The following is a 16,429-nucleotide window of genomic DNA, read 5'->3' as shown; positions in this document are numbered from 1 at the left end:
TCATTGAAAACACAGTTCATAATGATTATTCAATTAAAAAATCCATCTTTTGAAAGAAATAAACATCCTAAAAAGGAACATGCAACACAAAGACAAATTGTAACTTATGCATAGAGAAGCAACACTTTTTTGGGAAGTAACTAACGTGGGTTTCTTTTTGTCATATATTCCTTTTGTTTTTAAACGCTCGTTAGCAACGGTATATCTCCGGATTAGAGTACGTACCTTTGGAAGTGTCAGCAATGAAACCATCAAGTCACTTGTTACACAGGTATGTAACAGCATTTGTTGAGTTAAACATAAATGCTAACACATGTACACAATATGAAGGATTGGGTGAAGGGAATGAAAGCAACCTTGGGACGTTAACTCCCTGTGTTTTCTGCCTATTTAGGTTTTGAATGAGAGATTCGGAGTAAACCAGAGTAACAATGAACGGTTTTGACATTGTCCCATAGGACAGGACAAAAAACAACAACAACGTAAGTGTGCTTTTGGTTTTGTGTATGCATAATGTGAGAGAACAGTTCAGTTCAAATGCTTCTTCATATCTGGAAAGACGTTTTGTTGTCTTTTTTCAAATTAATTTTATGACAGATTGGACAGTGGATAGAATCTGAATACATTTTATTTAATTTTTCATTTCCTTTTTAAAGCAAGTAGAATTATTTAAACATGAACTTTAGAATCCGCCATAATAAATTATGTTAAGATACAAACAGGAAAATACAAGGCATAAATATTTTTGATAATTGTGCACCAAAAAAACCCAAAACGTTTTGAGCACAGTTCTTTAACCCAAACAGTTGTGTGTCTTTCTTATCAGTCTCAAGGTTTATTTTTTCTAGAAACCTTTGATCAGAATTGAGGAAGGATGTCAAGCTTCCACTTTATAAACCTGTCGTCACATCTGTAGATGCTGTTCTCTCCTTCTCCCTCTTTCTGGATACAGCCTTATGCATGGCTCTACTGAGTAGCACCAAAACATCTGCAGCACCGGCCACACCTGTTGGCAGCAAGAGATCTGGAGCACAGTTGGAGACGTTGAGCAGGTGCACACCTGACATGCCCCCCTCCTAGACAATGAAGTCAGGGCATGGGAGATATAAAATGAACATTAATGTGATGGCCGAACAAAATCAAGGCAAAGACAAAAAATCTGTTATAATTATATCATTATCAACTGAATATCTACAAACTGTATTTATATTATGCTACATGAATAAATCATAGCACCAAGCACTTGGAAACAGTTGTAACGATGAAATACTCCTATAAGAGGCAGAAACTGGTACAACCAGACTCCTTGTTGGAAAGCAATCTGCAAACTGTTATGATCTAATGGTTACCAACCTGGGTGTAAAAACGCAAAGAGATCAACATGGGGAAGCCAAAAGGAGGATGATGATCAACTCCAGTGATGAAGCAGAGGAGTTCTTCAAGGGAAATATCTGCCTGTCCATCTGATGAAGAAAAAAAAATGAAGAAAAAAAACTAAGTCAGATGGTCTCACAGTAAACCTTGGACTCCTGACACAGCTTAAAAACATCATGTCACCCCGTTCAACCCTCTGATCTCACCACTGATCAAGGCAAGGGCTGTTTCCCAGTGAGCGGCTGCTGCCTCCTCAGCCGCCCTCAGTGGGCTGTCTGGAGGACTGTAGCAGACGGTAAAAAGCTGTTTGAACTCTCTCAGGGTCAGAGGCTGCTGTGCACCTGTCATTACTGGTTTAAACACCTCCCAGTGGGACTGTATCATATTCCATAATCCACTACAGCTGTTCAGCCCATCAGTGAACTGGGAGATCATACTGGATACCCTAGAGAACAGCCATATAGATTAAGTGACCAATTTTATACAAGATGCTATTCAATTATTTGAATATTTGTGTTAAAGAAAAAGACTTAAGGAATGGACAGAATTTAAACTTAAGACCGTTCAAGCATGTGTGTTGGTTTCCCCTACCTGTGGTAGATGTAATGTTTCACCACATGACTATAGATATCTGTTACTTCCTCAGTGTGGGCTGAGTGAATTTCAGGGATCCCACAGCTAGACAACCAGTCACAAAGACTGGGAGACAGCATCTTGACATCTCTGCAACTCTGCAGCTACAAAACAAAGAAAAGAGAGTTATTTTTAACTGTAAAAATTGTTGTGTAAATGTGCACACTCAAATGTGTATATGCAGTACTTCACAGGTTACATTACTGGGTATGTTTTTTTTTTGTTTTTTTTTAACTTTAGCTGGTTGATATGTGATGATGGAAATCTATGGAAGGCCTGAGAGGGAGAAAAAGTGTATAAAAAATACATTCAGACCTATGAGTCACATTTGATATGATTAATTTGTGAAATTATGTACTATGTATACTTTTGAACAGCTTAAACTTTTGTGTCCTCTGTTTCCATTTGATCGTCACTTCTGGCATACAAACAACAAACAAATGTTTTTCTCCGTCACCACCAGAAACACAACCTGTAGAGTTGTATTTTAGGGTAAAGTTAAAATTAATTATGTGTATTCAAGAGATACAATGCAGATGCCACCTCCATGGGGCTCTCAATCAGTACGACAATAACAAAAAATGACGTCGAGGCAAGAGGGGAAACATGAAAGTTATCTCTGATACCTGCTGCAGTCTGTTTTGTGCTTCAACATCAACAATGTCCTTCCAGCTGAAGTCTTCTAAAGATGGATTCTGGCCACACATCAGCTGTGACAAAAAATAAATAAATCTTCAAACCTGCTTCTACACAACCGTCTGTCTCTACATCATGCTTTACTCAAAGCTTTAATTAATCATTTAGAATTAGAACAATAGAAGAAAAGAGTGATCCATTCTTAAATGATGAAATTGATAAAGCTTTCCCCTGTCGTGGTATTTAATTTATATACGGGTGATATTAATAAATTGGTTTGGCATGTATCGAACAAAGACAAGTATGCACACAACCTGGTAAAGAGCTGGGTGTAGACAATAAGGTCCAGGCCCACCCTGAGTCAGAGACCAGCCAACCAGAACACCAGCTTCATAGTACTTCCTATCTTCTAGAGCTGAGAGATCATGGGTCAAGAACAGACGTCCAGGGAGACCTTCAAACAAAGACGTTTGTCGCAACTCCAGCAAAGTCAGTCTAAGTAAGGAGAAAAAAACCCAACAAATAGTGAAAAATTCCAAAGCACATGTGACAAGATTTAAATAAAAATAAAATAAAAAACTATAAGACTTATCAGCTGCGTCACAAAAGCTTGCCTGTTTCTCTACATTAACATTAATTATCTAACTAATTATTATTACTGTGAGTTAATGTAAGCCTTTCTTATCAAATCTACTTGCCTGTAAGTGATGTTAGCTTCTTTTGTTTGTAAAGATTAGCTGTTGCTTTATGGTAAAAGCTGATCAAATGAGCTTCACTTTTTATCTTCCTTTTCAGCTGATAAATTGAGCATGCATGTCTGGAACACAGACGCATGACATTACAACATTTGAGCCTGAATATGGTGGATGCTACTATTGAAAAGAATGTATCCAGAATAGCCTTTAGAAAACCAGATAATGTTGACACCTTTAGAAGTATGGTTTTAAAAAGGAGATCAATTTTGATTTGATTCTATTCATTTTGAAATACTATATTATTCCCTGAGGGATAATCACACATGCAAAAAACAGGATCTGTGGACATGCATTGGTGAGAGATGTCAGATTGGGGCTGCTACATACTGCTAAAGCTCGGGAAGTGCCCTGGCACCTTTCCAGCAACTAGAACGACTTTGTATTTCGGTCCACACCAGGACTTGAAAGGGCGACACTCCGGTTCCCAACCCAAATCCCTGCACACTGAGCTACTGCCGCCCCTACAGCACCAGTGTTTTATGAGCAAATATGAGCTTAACGTTAAAAACCTGAAGAACTCTCCGAGTGCTCCCTCATGACTGTGAGTCTCCTCCCCGATGAAGGAGATGGTTGGTGTCGTTCTGAAGTGGAAGCCAGGTCTTCTTACTGCCTGCAGAGCACAGTGGAGGAGGTCTCCCCTCCTCAGCAGGATGTGAGTTTCCAAATTTTGATCCACATTCTCCTGACAGAACAGCGTCAGGATGGTTTTCAGGTCAACCTCCTCTGAGGGACTACAAACACATGGCTGGATCTGCTCTGACAGCTCACTTTCTTTATCCATTGCTCCTTCCTTTGGGCTAAAGTCATCTTTCCTAACAAATGGTGAAACAAATGGTGAAACACCAATACTCAATACGCAATTACATTTCCTTATTTATAAATTAACCATTGTAAGATATTGGAAATATTTCTTTACTTGTTCAACACAGATGTCTCATCGGCTGCCTTTTCAGAGTCCTGTACTCTCTGAGAGTGGAGGGGGGAAGGAGGAAGAGAGAGAGAGGACCTACATTTACTGAGACAAAATCACCAAACAGAAAACCAGTACTGCATTGATGTAATTGCTTTTTTTTTTCCACTGAATCGTTATCCAAAACACATGAAACGTACACAGCATATGAGAATAAAAGTCTTCTCCTTTTATGCACCAAATTAAATGTTAAGAACATTTCAGAACAAAAAACAATGTTTTAATGTACTTTTTTTTTTTAGCATCACACAGGTAAGAATGCATTTTTATAGCTGTTCACCTGGGGGTATTCCTGTTGGCTGAGGATGTACAGAGCACCATGTCCAGCCAACTTCAGTACCTCTTCTCCTGTCCAGCCTTCTGCAGGGGTGATTGGAACAAACAGCACCCTGGAGCCCTGCACACACTGCAACCAAATATTACATCACTTATAAATACATTTATTTTCTGGCAGGCTACACCTTATCAAAAGGAAAGAATGACCCTGATGAATGCCACAGGACGGAATGTTAAAGTTGATCTTTATAAAACATGTTTTGCTGGAGCTTTTTGACCACCCAAAAGAAAGAAAGATATAAGGTGTTGAATTGAAAGGTGCTGGAGTCAGATAAGCGTTCATATTAATTATTGTACACTACTCCACACACCTGTAAATATGTGAAGGAGAACTTTTGTCCCATCTGTCCTTCTATCTGCCCTCGGAAGAGCAACAACAGCCGACTCTCCATCTGATTGGCTGACCATCCACAGTCAATGGTAATGCGAGCGGTCATTCCTGAGGCCACTAGTGGTGCTTGTTCTTTGTCACATGGAACAACGGGTCTGGATAATACAGAGCGGAATATTTACTGCATTCATTTATTATTTGTATTGAACAATAAAGAGTTTCTGAACACGCAATATAACCAACATGACGAACAAATGAAGAAACTGGCCACAAATCAAATTAGTGTAATAAGTTTTTACTTAAAATAAAATATACACCGGTACATTTAATGATGGAATTGGAGAACGTGTCCAAATTGGAAAGGTTTTATTTTCAATGGGGCAAGACTGCTCTTGTGTCACTGTGACCAATAAATATTGGGTATAAGAGTCAACTAATTGTCTTGCTATTAGATCAATAAAATGTGAAGATGTATCCTTTAGGAACTATGGAAAATAGCCTTCAGTTGAAGACAATTCATCAGGATTACAAATACAAGCATAAAGAGGAAGCAATATATCCAAATAATAATATTAAAAGATTGATCAAGTAGAGTGCCATTAACATCCATACATTTCAAACCACCAGCAGTTCAAAATGTTGCTGAATTAGAAACGTTATACATGTTAAAGTCTCTCACCTCTCCAGCTCTTCCAGGTCAAGTCCTCTGGGGAGACAGATCACGTCTTTGACAACCAGTTCTGTCCTTTGTGGAGTCTGTCTCTTCCATTTTAGACGATTAACTTTCTTTGGAGTTTGCTGCAGCACACAACATTATTAAAAAGTCAGGTAAAAAAAACATAAAATGGTGGATTGGTTGTATTAATACGTCATATTAATTGCATCCTCACATCGTTTCACTTTTGCTTTTTACCTTTAGTTTAACTAAAGAAACGTGCTACTATTTGGTGAAAACCCCTCTGGAGAAGGACAGTAAGTATTAACATTGAGATTTGCATAGAGCAAAAAAAAAAGCAGTCATGCTGTGGGGTAAAACAAGAAATATCTAGAGCTATGAAAACATGATTAAAGAAATGACCAGCTCCTCTTTAAGCTATGAGCTGGCCTCTACTTCAACACATGCAAATAAAAATAACTCTGGGTCACTGCTAATAATCTAAATGGCTTTTCAGTTAGGCATTTTTACATGATTGCCTATTTTTTGCCTCTATTGGATAGGACAGCTAAAGAGAGAAAGAAAATGATGGGAGGAGAGAGTGGTGGATGACATGCCGCAAAGGGCTGAGATCGATTTTGAACAGAGAGCCGCTGCGAAGAGGACTTTAGCCTCTGTGCATCAAGCACGCGATATAACCACTAGGCTATCAGCGTTCCCATTTAATTGACTAAGTTTAACAATAACACTGACTAAATAGAGCATAGTGCAACAACAAAGAGGAATGAACCAAAAACTATTTGTGTTGATAATACTAATTTCAGCAGTCGTTTAACAACGGCTTCTTGAATCTGATGCCTAACCCAAGCAGCAACCTCTGCTGCGAAAAAAATGAAGCAAACGTGGAAGTGCAAAAAAACTGCATTGCCCAAGTGTCCATTAGAGGCTGGCTCTAAAAGAACTGTGATCCCAAAAAATAAAAATCTCTTTTACAAGAGACATGACATTTGCCCTTGACATTATTCACCCTGGGAACAACACCTGCCCACATGTTGTCAGGTGTTGGCTCTGTTACCCATAACAACCATTACAATGCATTCAACAAAAAAAACCTGACTGACTTGCAGACTGAAAGAAACAATTGATGAGATAGCTGATAGGAGTTTTATCACTGCACTGGCATGGGCACAGATAAAGGGACCAGATAAAGTGGTTTGTCTGTTCAAGTGTCACCCTGTTGGAATGTGAGTGTGCTGATCAGGAAGTGTCAAAGTAAACCTCAGGTGACTTACCACAGTCATCAGGGTTGGATCATCAGACTTTATCCCCACCAGCTCTCTCTGAGGCACTCTGAGGGGCAGAAACAACTGCAAAGAGGGGGGGGGGGGAGAGAACTTCTCAGAAATGTATTATCCGTCAAATCATATTCACACACTTTCCCAACTTTCTTGCAGTTTTATTCTCCTTTGCATTGCATATCCATCAGCTCACTTTACAGCACTTAGGAACATGCATTTTCACTTACATCCATTTCAATCTCAATCTCCTCCATGCATCCTGGGACAGGGAGGTGGTGCTTGGTCAGATCCATAGCAGCAGTCTCTGCACTGGTCTTTGGATGCTGCTGCTCCTTGAGAGGGGTCTCCAAAAGCTGCTCTGGGTCCTCTGCCTCCTCCTCAGAGTCAGAGTCAGAGCCAGAGTCAGAGACAAGAGGATGCTCCAGATGTTTCTGAGTTAAAGAAAAGGAAAAGAGAAGATGTGTAATCTGCTTGGCTGTACAAATTAACAAAGAATAGAGAAGATGTTTCACAATGGAGGGAGAGTATCTGAGAAGTGTTGATGGTTGCTATATTGGGTCTGAATAATGTAAAACTAAATGTAAAAAAAATAAATTAGAAACTAAAGTTTACATGAAGCAACTGTGATGTATGTGACATGACATTGTTTGTGACACCACTGTTTATGTATTTTGGTCCTTGTCAATTGTGGGGTTTTGTATTCATTTTTTGTGTTGATGGTTTTTAAAAAAGGTTCAGTTCCCCAAACTCACATACACTGAAATTACTATTTTTTTTCTTACTACTCCTAAAGCTGCTGTTCCCAGGCCTTTTTGTGCTAGATATTTTTTACTGATTAACTTCCTGATAAGAGTAAGATTTCATTTCTCTAGTCATATATCCTCCACTTCACCTCTCCACTTGTCATATCTGTCTGTCTGGGATTTACTGCCTTAAAAGGAATCCATTTGAAGGTATTGCTGATGTGTCAACAAAAAACACGCTGCAGTTTTAAATATTAGGTGCATGGAGTTTTGTTTGTGTGCCAAAACACACACACAAAAAAACAAGAACACAGTATAGCAGAACACTTTTTCAGAAACGACAGCCATTTGTAGTTCTAATTGTTTTGTCTATACTGCATTTAACTGGTACCAGAAATTTCTCATAATAAAATAATATGAAACAAGTATATCTAAAAATCTGGGTTTGTAAAATAATGATTATTTGCAGGGAATTTATCCATAAATGTGACCTTTTGTACTTTGTTTTATGTAATGAACATGAGTCTATGTGGTGACATATGGTGAATCAGCTAATCCTACAAGTGATTTAACTGGAAAATGAATCAGTAGTATGTAATCTGAGTCACTTAGAACATTCAACAACCTGAATTTTGACAACAGTTTCCTCATGAACTGCACAACCCTTAATATTAAAAATGTCGCAGATAGTTAACCTAATGACATATTTTAGGGTTTTAAGTGCAGAACAATGTTTGGACCTCCACTTGATAACGGCAAAATCTTTCTTTTAACATGAAACATATTTGGTCCGAGTGCATTATCAGTTTTCTTCTAGTTTACAATCATTACATTTAAATTTGAGACACACCCAGTCATAGCTGCATTCTTCTTCCTTCTCGATTGTTGTTATAACCATGCAGGGCTCCTCTGAAGAGAACAGCTCCATCTCAATGTATTCTTTGACAGACAGCAACGGCGTCCTCCTTTCACTGAACTTCATCCTCTGTTACAACTTGATATCTCTTGCTGTCTTTCCTTTTGAATCCACTCCTTGTCAGAACAATTTCCTTGACTTAAATAACTTCTGCCTTTTTTTCTTGTTAAATTTGCCCTTCTCTCTCTTTTCTTTCTTTCTCTCAGATGGCTTGAACTTATCTGCTGTTTCTTCTCTCTCTAATTCCAACCCCTCAACACACTGAGCTTGCAAATATTCTTTAGGTGACTGGGGCCTTTCAAACACCTAATCAGTTCAAGCTGAGATCTATCAGAGTCCGAGGCTCTGATTGGCCCACAGCCCTGCTCTCATGTTGTGATTGGTTGTGTGGACTGCTCTGAAGTTGTCCATGGCTCAGTAAGTGTTGAAAACAGATGAGATAAATTGACTTAAGTCTTCAGCTTCATGCTTTCATTGAGGCCTGTCTCAACATGATCCTAATGATTGAGTCAAATTTACATAATCAATATTGTACCCAAAGTAAACCACAGTAAAAAAAATCCATAAATAGTTTTAAGAATTTAGGCTTGATAACCTCCCATTATTCATTGTACTTTAGTATCTGTTGTGTCCTGTAAAGATTGTTTCTTTGACCTTTATTAAAAACTATATAAACAGAGTTCCTTAACTAATGTAAGTAAATCAGTTTGCAGTCTTCAAAAGGAATCCACATAGTGGATATTAAACTATGGTGTTCTGCTATCTAATCATGTTTGTCTGGGTCAAACTGATGTGTTTGTTGTGTTAAAGACACATTGCATACACAACACACTGAAAGATCTGTAATCAATATCAATCAACTCCAACACAGCGAATCTTTGCCAGCATAATCAGCAGCCTCATGACCTCAAACTCAAACCAAAAAGAAGACGTGTAAAAAGCAGCACTGAACCATGGATTTTAAATTATTATTTTAAACTGAGTTCATATGGATAGTTAAAATACGAGTATCACTGTTATCAGCAATCATTTTATGCTGCGCTACATGGCTAAATGTCTGCAGAATAAAGTTCTCCAATTAACATTACGTGGATTCAGTGTGCCAAGTTTATAAAACTCTTTGGCTCATGATTAACAGTTTAAAAAGCAGTTTAAAAGAAGCATTTTTCTGCAAGCAATCACCAGAGTTAAAAAATAATCCAATTATTAGAAATCCAGTTGTTCACAGAGTGATCCAGAACATAGGTTCTCTGGCTCTGTATATGTTTTTAAAGTGCAATTCTTGTGAAGCAGGCAAAAGACGGCGAGGAAGGACTTTTATTATATTATTGGGGGTTTGTACACCGACTCTGGACACACAGTAGACTTAAAGAACCAAGGTAACATGTATTTTATGTAAACTTTTAAAAACAACATAATGGCCAAAATTTCTCAACTCAGAGCTGCCAAAAAAAGGAATTCTATATCTAAAATCATTATTATCAATTGGTTCATTCCTGTTTTTGTATTTTCTTATAATCAATGGGTGTCAGGCTTTTAAATGAAAGTCAATGAATTCATTATATTTCCTGTAGTCTTCCTGTTGCCAGGAATAACCTCAAGGGGAGAAAATACTGGTTGCTGTTTTTCTGGTTTGTTTGCTTTAAACATTACACCTGGCTGGCAATGACTTCTATGATTCACACTGCATATCAGCAGATGTAGCTTTGTAGACAGACGTACAAACATGCAAACAGATACATTAGGTGGGCTGGTGGTCAGAGATACACCCCAGGCAGACATTCAGATCATACATTTATACATCTATTATAAAGAGAGAGAGAAATTATGTTAAGGTCATTTCTATCTCTAGTTTATTTTCTCCTGAAAAAATCATCTCCGCTTCATGTTTTTATCTTGACACAGTCATGTGTGTTTGGGCATTTCCGATGTCAAATAGTTAACGCAGACTATCAAAAAAATGTACAATACAAATATGCCTGATTATGTTTCCGAGATGATTTTGTTTGTTTTACCAAACGTTTCAAACAGAGATGGTTTGCTAGTCTGCGTCATAGTTGTAATGACAGTAAAAACCCACTTGATGTCATCAAATCAGCATTTCTGTGGGTTTTCTTTTATTTCCTTATTGAGTTGTAGTGGCCACTGTTCACCAGGTGGTGGTGCCTCTCAACTATAAGACAAAAGAAGGGATGAACCTCTTACAGCAGGGAACAACTTAGTGCATAGAAAAATGAATCTATTGTGATGTCTTGTTTTGTGTGTATCAATGTGTGTGTGTGTGTGTGTGTGTGTGTGTGTGTGTGTGTGTGTGTGTGTGTGTGTGTGTGTGTGTGTGTGTGTTGTGTGTTTTGATAAGAATAAGGATAAACTTTATTGATATTCCAAAGGGGGAAATTTGGTTGTTACAGCAGCTACAAAAAACAGGAAAACATAAACTATAAACAGCATCAAAATCAAAAAATTCCCAAAAAAACAGTTATGAGCAATTTAACTTTAATTGAATAAAGGAAGAAAAAAATACAATAGAATTAATTAATACTAGGCACAAACACTATGTACACTTTCACTTGTGGCAAGACATATCAAATCACATTAAAAAAAAAACAAACACTGTGCAGCATTAATGATATTAATGATCAGAATCATGTGGCGGTGATGCAGTCTGTTTAGTCAGTATGTCAAAACAAATAAAAAAATTAACCAAATATACCTTCAAGTGCTTAATGGAGATTCAAACAGTATATATATATTTTTTTTTTTTTAGACTCTACTTAGTTTAACACAGCTGGGTGTTCACCTTTTCTGTTTCACCAACCTTCTCTCAGTGCTTTGCATCTGCCAATCAACCAAAACAAAATGTCAAGGCCTGATCATCTCTCCTCTGTTCTATCTAATGGAATAAAATGTATAATATGTGATGAAACAGATGCATAAAAAGCTTAAAACGTTCTTACATTTTTTTTGGGAATGAACTTGCCTTTAGTCTCAAACTCTGAGTGATGGCTTTATCGTGATAGTCTGGTGTCCTGTCCTGATGCTTACATCTCTTCAAAAGCCAGCGCGGACATTTCCTATGCCCAGACAGTGTAACTGAGGCGACCACTCCCTGTCCTCTTGTGACAGTAGAACCCTGAGGGCACTTTTTGCTAAAGGAGCACAGTTAAGCCTCTTGAGTTGAGGATGTAATGAGCTTCGAAAATAAAGGGGATGAGGTTTAAAAAAGAGAAAGATAGATGAACAAAGAGTGGAAAGCCAGAGCTACGGATACAGTAAAGTGCATTGGAGGATTAAGAAGGTTTTGCTTGACTGAAAACATACAACATAAAAAGGAGGGGAAATTTTTCCCCTGATAACCAAGTCATGTACACATAAATAAAACATTTACTCAGCGTTAGCAGTTGAGTTGAGGGTTCTTTCCATTAACCACTATTACACCTGTTCTCCTGCAGAAAGTTGATATGACATGATGACTTAGAAGAAGGCATACAGATACATGTAAGTGTTGAGGGGGAGAGACAGGCAAAGGGATACAGTTTCACAGACGTCTCACTCTGTCATGGCGGAGTTGAAAGCCTCCAACAAGCCCCTGATTGTTGGAGAACATGAGCTGTTTTTGTTGAGGGGGTGACAGGCGCTTGACCTGTGCTGTCCGTGCTGCAACATAATGACCTTGGAGAGAGGAAGTAAAGAGAAGCCTTTGAAAGCAGTCAAGTGGACTATCACTGCTTTTTTAAGCCATTGTAGAAGAGCAAAAAACTGCAGTTACTCTTATGTCCACTGGAGGCTCTAAAACTGAAGACATCTCCAATAAGTCCCATTTTAAAATAAACATTTTTTTTTAGACTTTCATTGAATGTGTTTACAGCTTGGTAAATTGCTGTTAATCTACAGTATTTTCAACACTAAAATACTGTTTTAATCTAACACAGTTATGAACTGTAGTTAGCAATGCATTCTGATGCTCACCTTGAAGCAACAGGACAAAAGTCCAGAATAGTATAATGATTTTTTAAATGACAGGACACTACAGTATTTTTTTTTAAAAGTGGGTGTTGCCTTGAGAACTTCGACTGCGGTCATTAGTGTGGTACATTAGGCTGTTATTCTTTTGTTTCTAAAAATATGCCACGGCTGATTTTTCTCTGTTAGTTTTTTTTATTAAAATACCCAAAGCTATGAACTCCTGAATGGAGAATCATTGAAGGATCATTTAAATCACTGTTTTTTAGAAAAGACACAATATGGAGGACATGTGGTGCACATCAAAAAGACCTGCATCATCAATATGCATCGGATTTTGAAACTAAAAATTAGATATTAGGTCTTGTTGAGATCATATTTTATTTTTTTAACATTCCATTTTGATTTTTGATACAAGCACTAGCTTGTCTAGATATTGATTATAACATGTCATTTAGGAGTGAGGCTTTAATTAAATTAGTGTAAACATATTGCTTCTGGGCAGTTTAAGTTATATTGAGGTTAAAATTAATATAGCCAGAGGGCGCTGGTGGCGCAGTGGCAGTGCGCGCGCTCCCATGCATCGAGGCCACAGTTCGGGCTGATGTCCGGCCTGTGGCCCTCCTCCCGCACGCCGTTCCCCACTCTCTCTTCCTGATTTCCACTCCTGTCCACGGCCCTTAATCTCTAATTAATTCTAAAGCTAAAGTTGGTATGCAAACTCTTTTCAATTCTATTCTATTCTGTTTACCATAATAACAATATAAATTAACCACGCCACCATGCCAGCATGCTAACACTTGCTTATTAGCACTATAAAAACTAGTCACTTCGAAAGTTATGAATGTCAATAGTTCTGAGAGTATTTTGTCATTAACCAAAGTTCTGCAAAATTAAATTGGCAGCACTTAAAGTATTTTTGTTACTAGGATAAATCCTCTTGTGGAAAAAGTCTATATACTGTTAACTCACTGACTTCCTGTTGGAAACATTATCTGCTGAAAAGCTGATGTGGGACTTGTTCTTGCTGTGTCTTCAAGAGCTGAAAGTCATTCGTTCAGGTGGAGAGTATTCAGCTGTTTTAAACATTTAGAGTCCTCCTCATTGTCAGACAGATACTCATATGGCAGCAGGGTAGGAAAGAAGGGTTGAGAACAATAGAGTGAAAGATGGATCCACATTCCTTGTCTCTATTCATGCCTCACAGGTCTGAGATCACATGACTTATTTCACAGATGAAGCTCAAAGAGTAGCTTGGCCTATTAGGATGAAAACCCTCTTGCGTAGAGGTTTAAACCAGAGGTATCAGGTGGTTACACTTGCAAGCTAACATTACTTTTGAAAATAGGGAATTGGCTATCCTGCCTGTATCACCATTCAAATTTGAAAAGTTTAAACAAACATAATATAACATTTCTATTCAAAGAGGTACTGGTATGTGATTGAACTAGCTAGCTAACTTGCTCCTTGACTTTAGCTGCTTTATCTGCTAAATTAAGCTAAGCGTAACTAACTTCTAACTCTGCTTTCTAGATAGCTCTGAAGTTCTGACTTTGTTCCTCAAAATAACTCAACATTTTCAGTTGAATGAGTTAGGCTAATAATTGTTCATTAATCTTATGTAAGGATGGTCTCTCAGTAAAGCCTGATGAAATTAGATTTAATCAAGTCCCAAGAAGAAGTTATCAACACATTATATAGCGACAGTTTATACTGAATTTGTTTATTTTAGCAACATTAAAATGATTGCACCACTTATCCTGTCATGATCTCAACGCAAGCTAAATGTTTTTCATAATTGTGATTCTATTCTACAGTTTCCTGTCTACACAGAACTAAATGGGATTTAAATGACTTGGGTGTGTGTGTTAAATGCTCTGCGCCACATTATAACATCTGTTTTAGGTTAGAGATAGATATCTTGAAACAGGGTCCACTTGGTAGTAAAATGAATGTGTACAGAGTGGTCAGGAATAAATAGTTCAGGGATTAAGGACATAAATAGCCCACAGCAAGTACCATAAATGGTAAAGGTACACAGAGAAGAATGTGTACATTTATTTCCCCAGAAGATTACTAAAAAAAAACCCTGCAAGTTCCCAACCATGTACTAATATAATGTACCTGCTGTTAACTTATTGTGCAGCTCAGCTTGTTCTCATGGATAAAAAAGGGAATCCCTCTCCTTAAAAAAACACTTTGTAGGCTTTATTTTTGCATCTTTAATATTTGGACGCTTTAATGACAATCACTTTAAAATTGTTTTACTCTACAACTATCATATGCAATAATGTGTACACACAACACTTTCATTAAGGTGTAAAAGGTTTAAAAAAACACAATTGAGTCTATTATCAGTTTGGCGAATGCTCAGCTATGTCATCAGTAATTTATGTACACAACTTCTACTTTTAATAAAAAGAGAAGGATGACACATACAAACTTCTTATGTGACGTATAAAGAAGTCATTGTTGATTACAAAGGGACCTGTATTTGTTCACCGATCAACTTCTCTCTTAATTGACAAATTAAACTGTCTACAATATCCATAATTAATTAATTAATTTATACTTTATTAATCCCACGAGGGGAAATTCAATTTAGACTCTCTTTAATGGACATGAACACACACATGGGCTGAAATACTCACTTATGCACAAACAGGATCCTAGTGATGTGAATTAATGGTAAGGTCTCAGAGTGAGGGGGCTGCTCACAGCGAGCAGTTTTTAGGGTACAGTGCCTTGCTCAAGGGCATCTCTGCAGTGCTCAGGAAGTGGACTGGCACCTCTCCAACCCAGTTCCGGACTTGGTCCGTGCCAGGACTTGAACCAGCAGCCCTCCGGTTCCCAACCCAAGTCCCTATAGACTGAACTACTGCCGTCCCCCAAATTAAAATTGGCAACAAGCTAGCCAGTATTCCTCTAATGTATTCTTCTGTCAATTGCCTGCTCCTCGCCTCTTAATCACTTCCCCCTACACTTCTTCCTCTTTCTCCTCTCCTCCCCTCATCTCCACTCAGACTATCTAATAATCCATCCAGTTTTTGTGCTGGAATGAAGATCTAATGCTTTCCATCTGTGTGCGTCAATGTTAGGGCTCCAAGTGCAAGCCCTGCCACTCTTTATTCACTCCCCCCCACTCCACTTTAACTCCTTTCCAACAAAACGCAAAGTCTGGTTCCACTCAGCATAAAGGTCTAAGATTGCTCTCCACACTGGGGCCCCTCCTAGCCGGAGGCAGAAAGGGTTCATCCAGGATCCTGGAGAGTCAGTGGCACTCTGAGAAGAAATGAAGGAGTAAATTAATCACAAAGAGGAATTCCTATTGTCTATATCACTCCAAATCATTGCATATACTGTGTTTAGTCAAACCTAGATCAATTATTTTTTAATTATCTGTAGATTAGAAACTGAAAATGTGTTAATTAATGACATGAGTGGATGAGGTTACCAGTATACACTGTTTGCTGCTCAGGTTTATGAAAGTAGTGAAGTTGAAGTCAGCCATTTAATTGCGCCTACCAATAAAAGATATGCACATACTTAATCATTGCATGTTTGTCATTTCTGGATAATGTGGAAAACACAAGAGTCGCAACTTACCATGACCTTTAGTTCAGTCTATTAAGATATACAAATGTGAAAAAAGTACAACCACTTCATTTGTCTTCATGAATTCTTTTATAACTGAAACCAATTCATTATATTCTTTTGTTTTCTTTGTTGAACATGATGTCTTCAATGAATTGAATTCTTTGTGCTACATTATTTGTATTAAAAGTGGCATACAAATAAAGTTTATTTTAAAAATGACTT

The 16,429-nt window shown here is 37.8% G+C and overlaps 1 protein-coding gene across 2 annotated transcripts; it reads right to left on the bottom strand.

Moving 5' to 3' along the window:
- Window positions 1–610: 610 nt before the first annotated feature.
- Window positions 611–8,955, bottom strand: LOC306828501 (uncharacterized protein). 2 transcript variants are annotated; one of them, XM_079351016.1, is made up of 14 exons: window positions 8,582–8,955; window positions 7,216–7,419; window positions 6,983–7,057; window positions 5,715–5,833; window positions 5,016–5,190; window positions 4,649–4,774; window positions 4,315–4,364; window positions 3,908–4,210; window positions 2,958–3,138; window positions 2,634–2,717; window positions 1,966–2,111; window positions 1,581–1,819; window positions 1,354–1,463; window positions 611–1,076 (listed from the first exon to the last, which is right to left on the bottom strand). In XM_079351016.1, exons 1-14 carry the CDS (start codon window positions 8,711–8,713, stop codon window positions 891–893), a joined length of 2,130 nt encoding a protein of 709 aa, XP_079207142.1. In that variant the 5' UTR covers window positions 8,714–8,955; the 3' UTR covers window positions 611–890. The 2 variants fall into 2 exon arrangements, with proteins under 2 accessions (XP_079207142.1, XP_079207143.1); XM_079351017.1 differs by having other exon boundaries at window positions 4,315–4,355.
- Between the last annotated feature and the right edge of the window lie 7,474 nt (window positions 8,956–16,429).

The sequence above is a fragment of the Symphodus melops genome, assembly GCF_947650265.1.
Source record: "Symphodus melops genome assembly, chromosome: 8".
NCBI lineage: Eukaryota > Metazoa > Chordata > Actinopteri > Labriformes > Labridae > Symphodus > Symphodus melops.
Note: the sequence above shows the minus strand (reverse complement) of the source record. Positions and strands in the feature narration are given on the sequence as shown.

What these genes read in the sequence shown, in the direction of transcription:
- LOC306828501 (XM_079351016.1), bottom strand. Translation starts at nt 8,713, where the DNA reads ATGAAGTTCAGTGAAAGGAGGACGCCGTTGCTGTCTGTCAAAGAATAC. An exon ending in AAACATTACATCTACCACAG is followed by an intron (nt 1,820 to 1,965) that starts GTAGGGGAAACC and finishes GCTGTTCTCTAG; the next exon opens with GGTATCCAGTATGATCTCCC. An exon ending in CTTTGCGTTTTTACACCCAG is followed by an intron (nt 1,077 to 1,353) that starts GTTGGTAACCAT and finishes TTCATTGTCTAG; the next exon opens with GAGGGGGGCATGTCAGGTGT.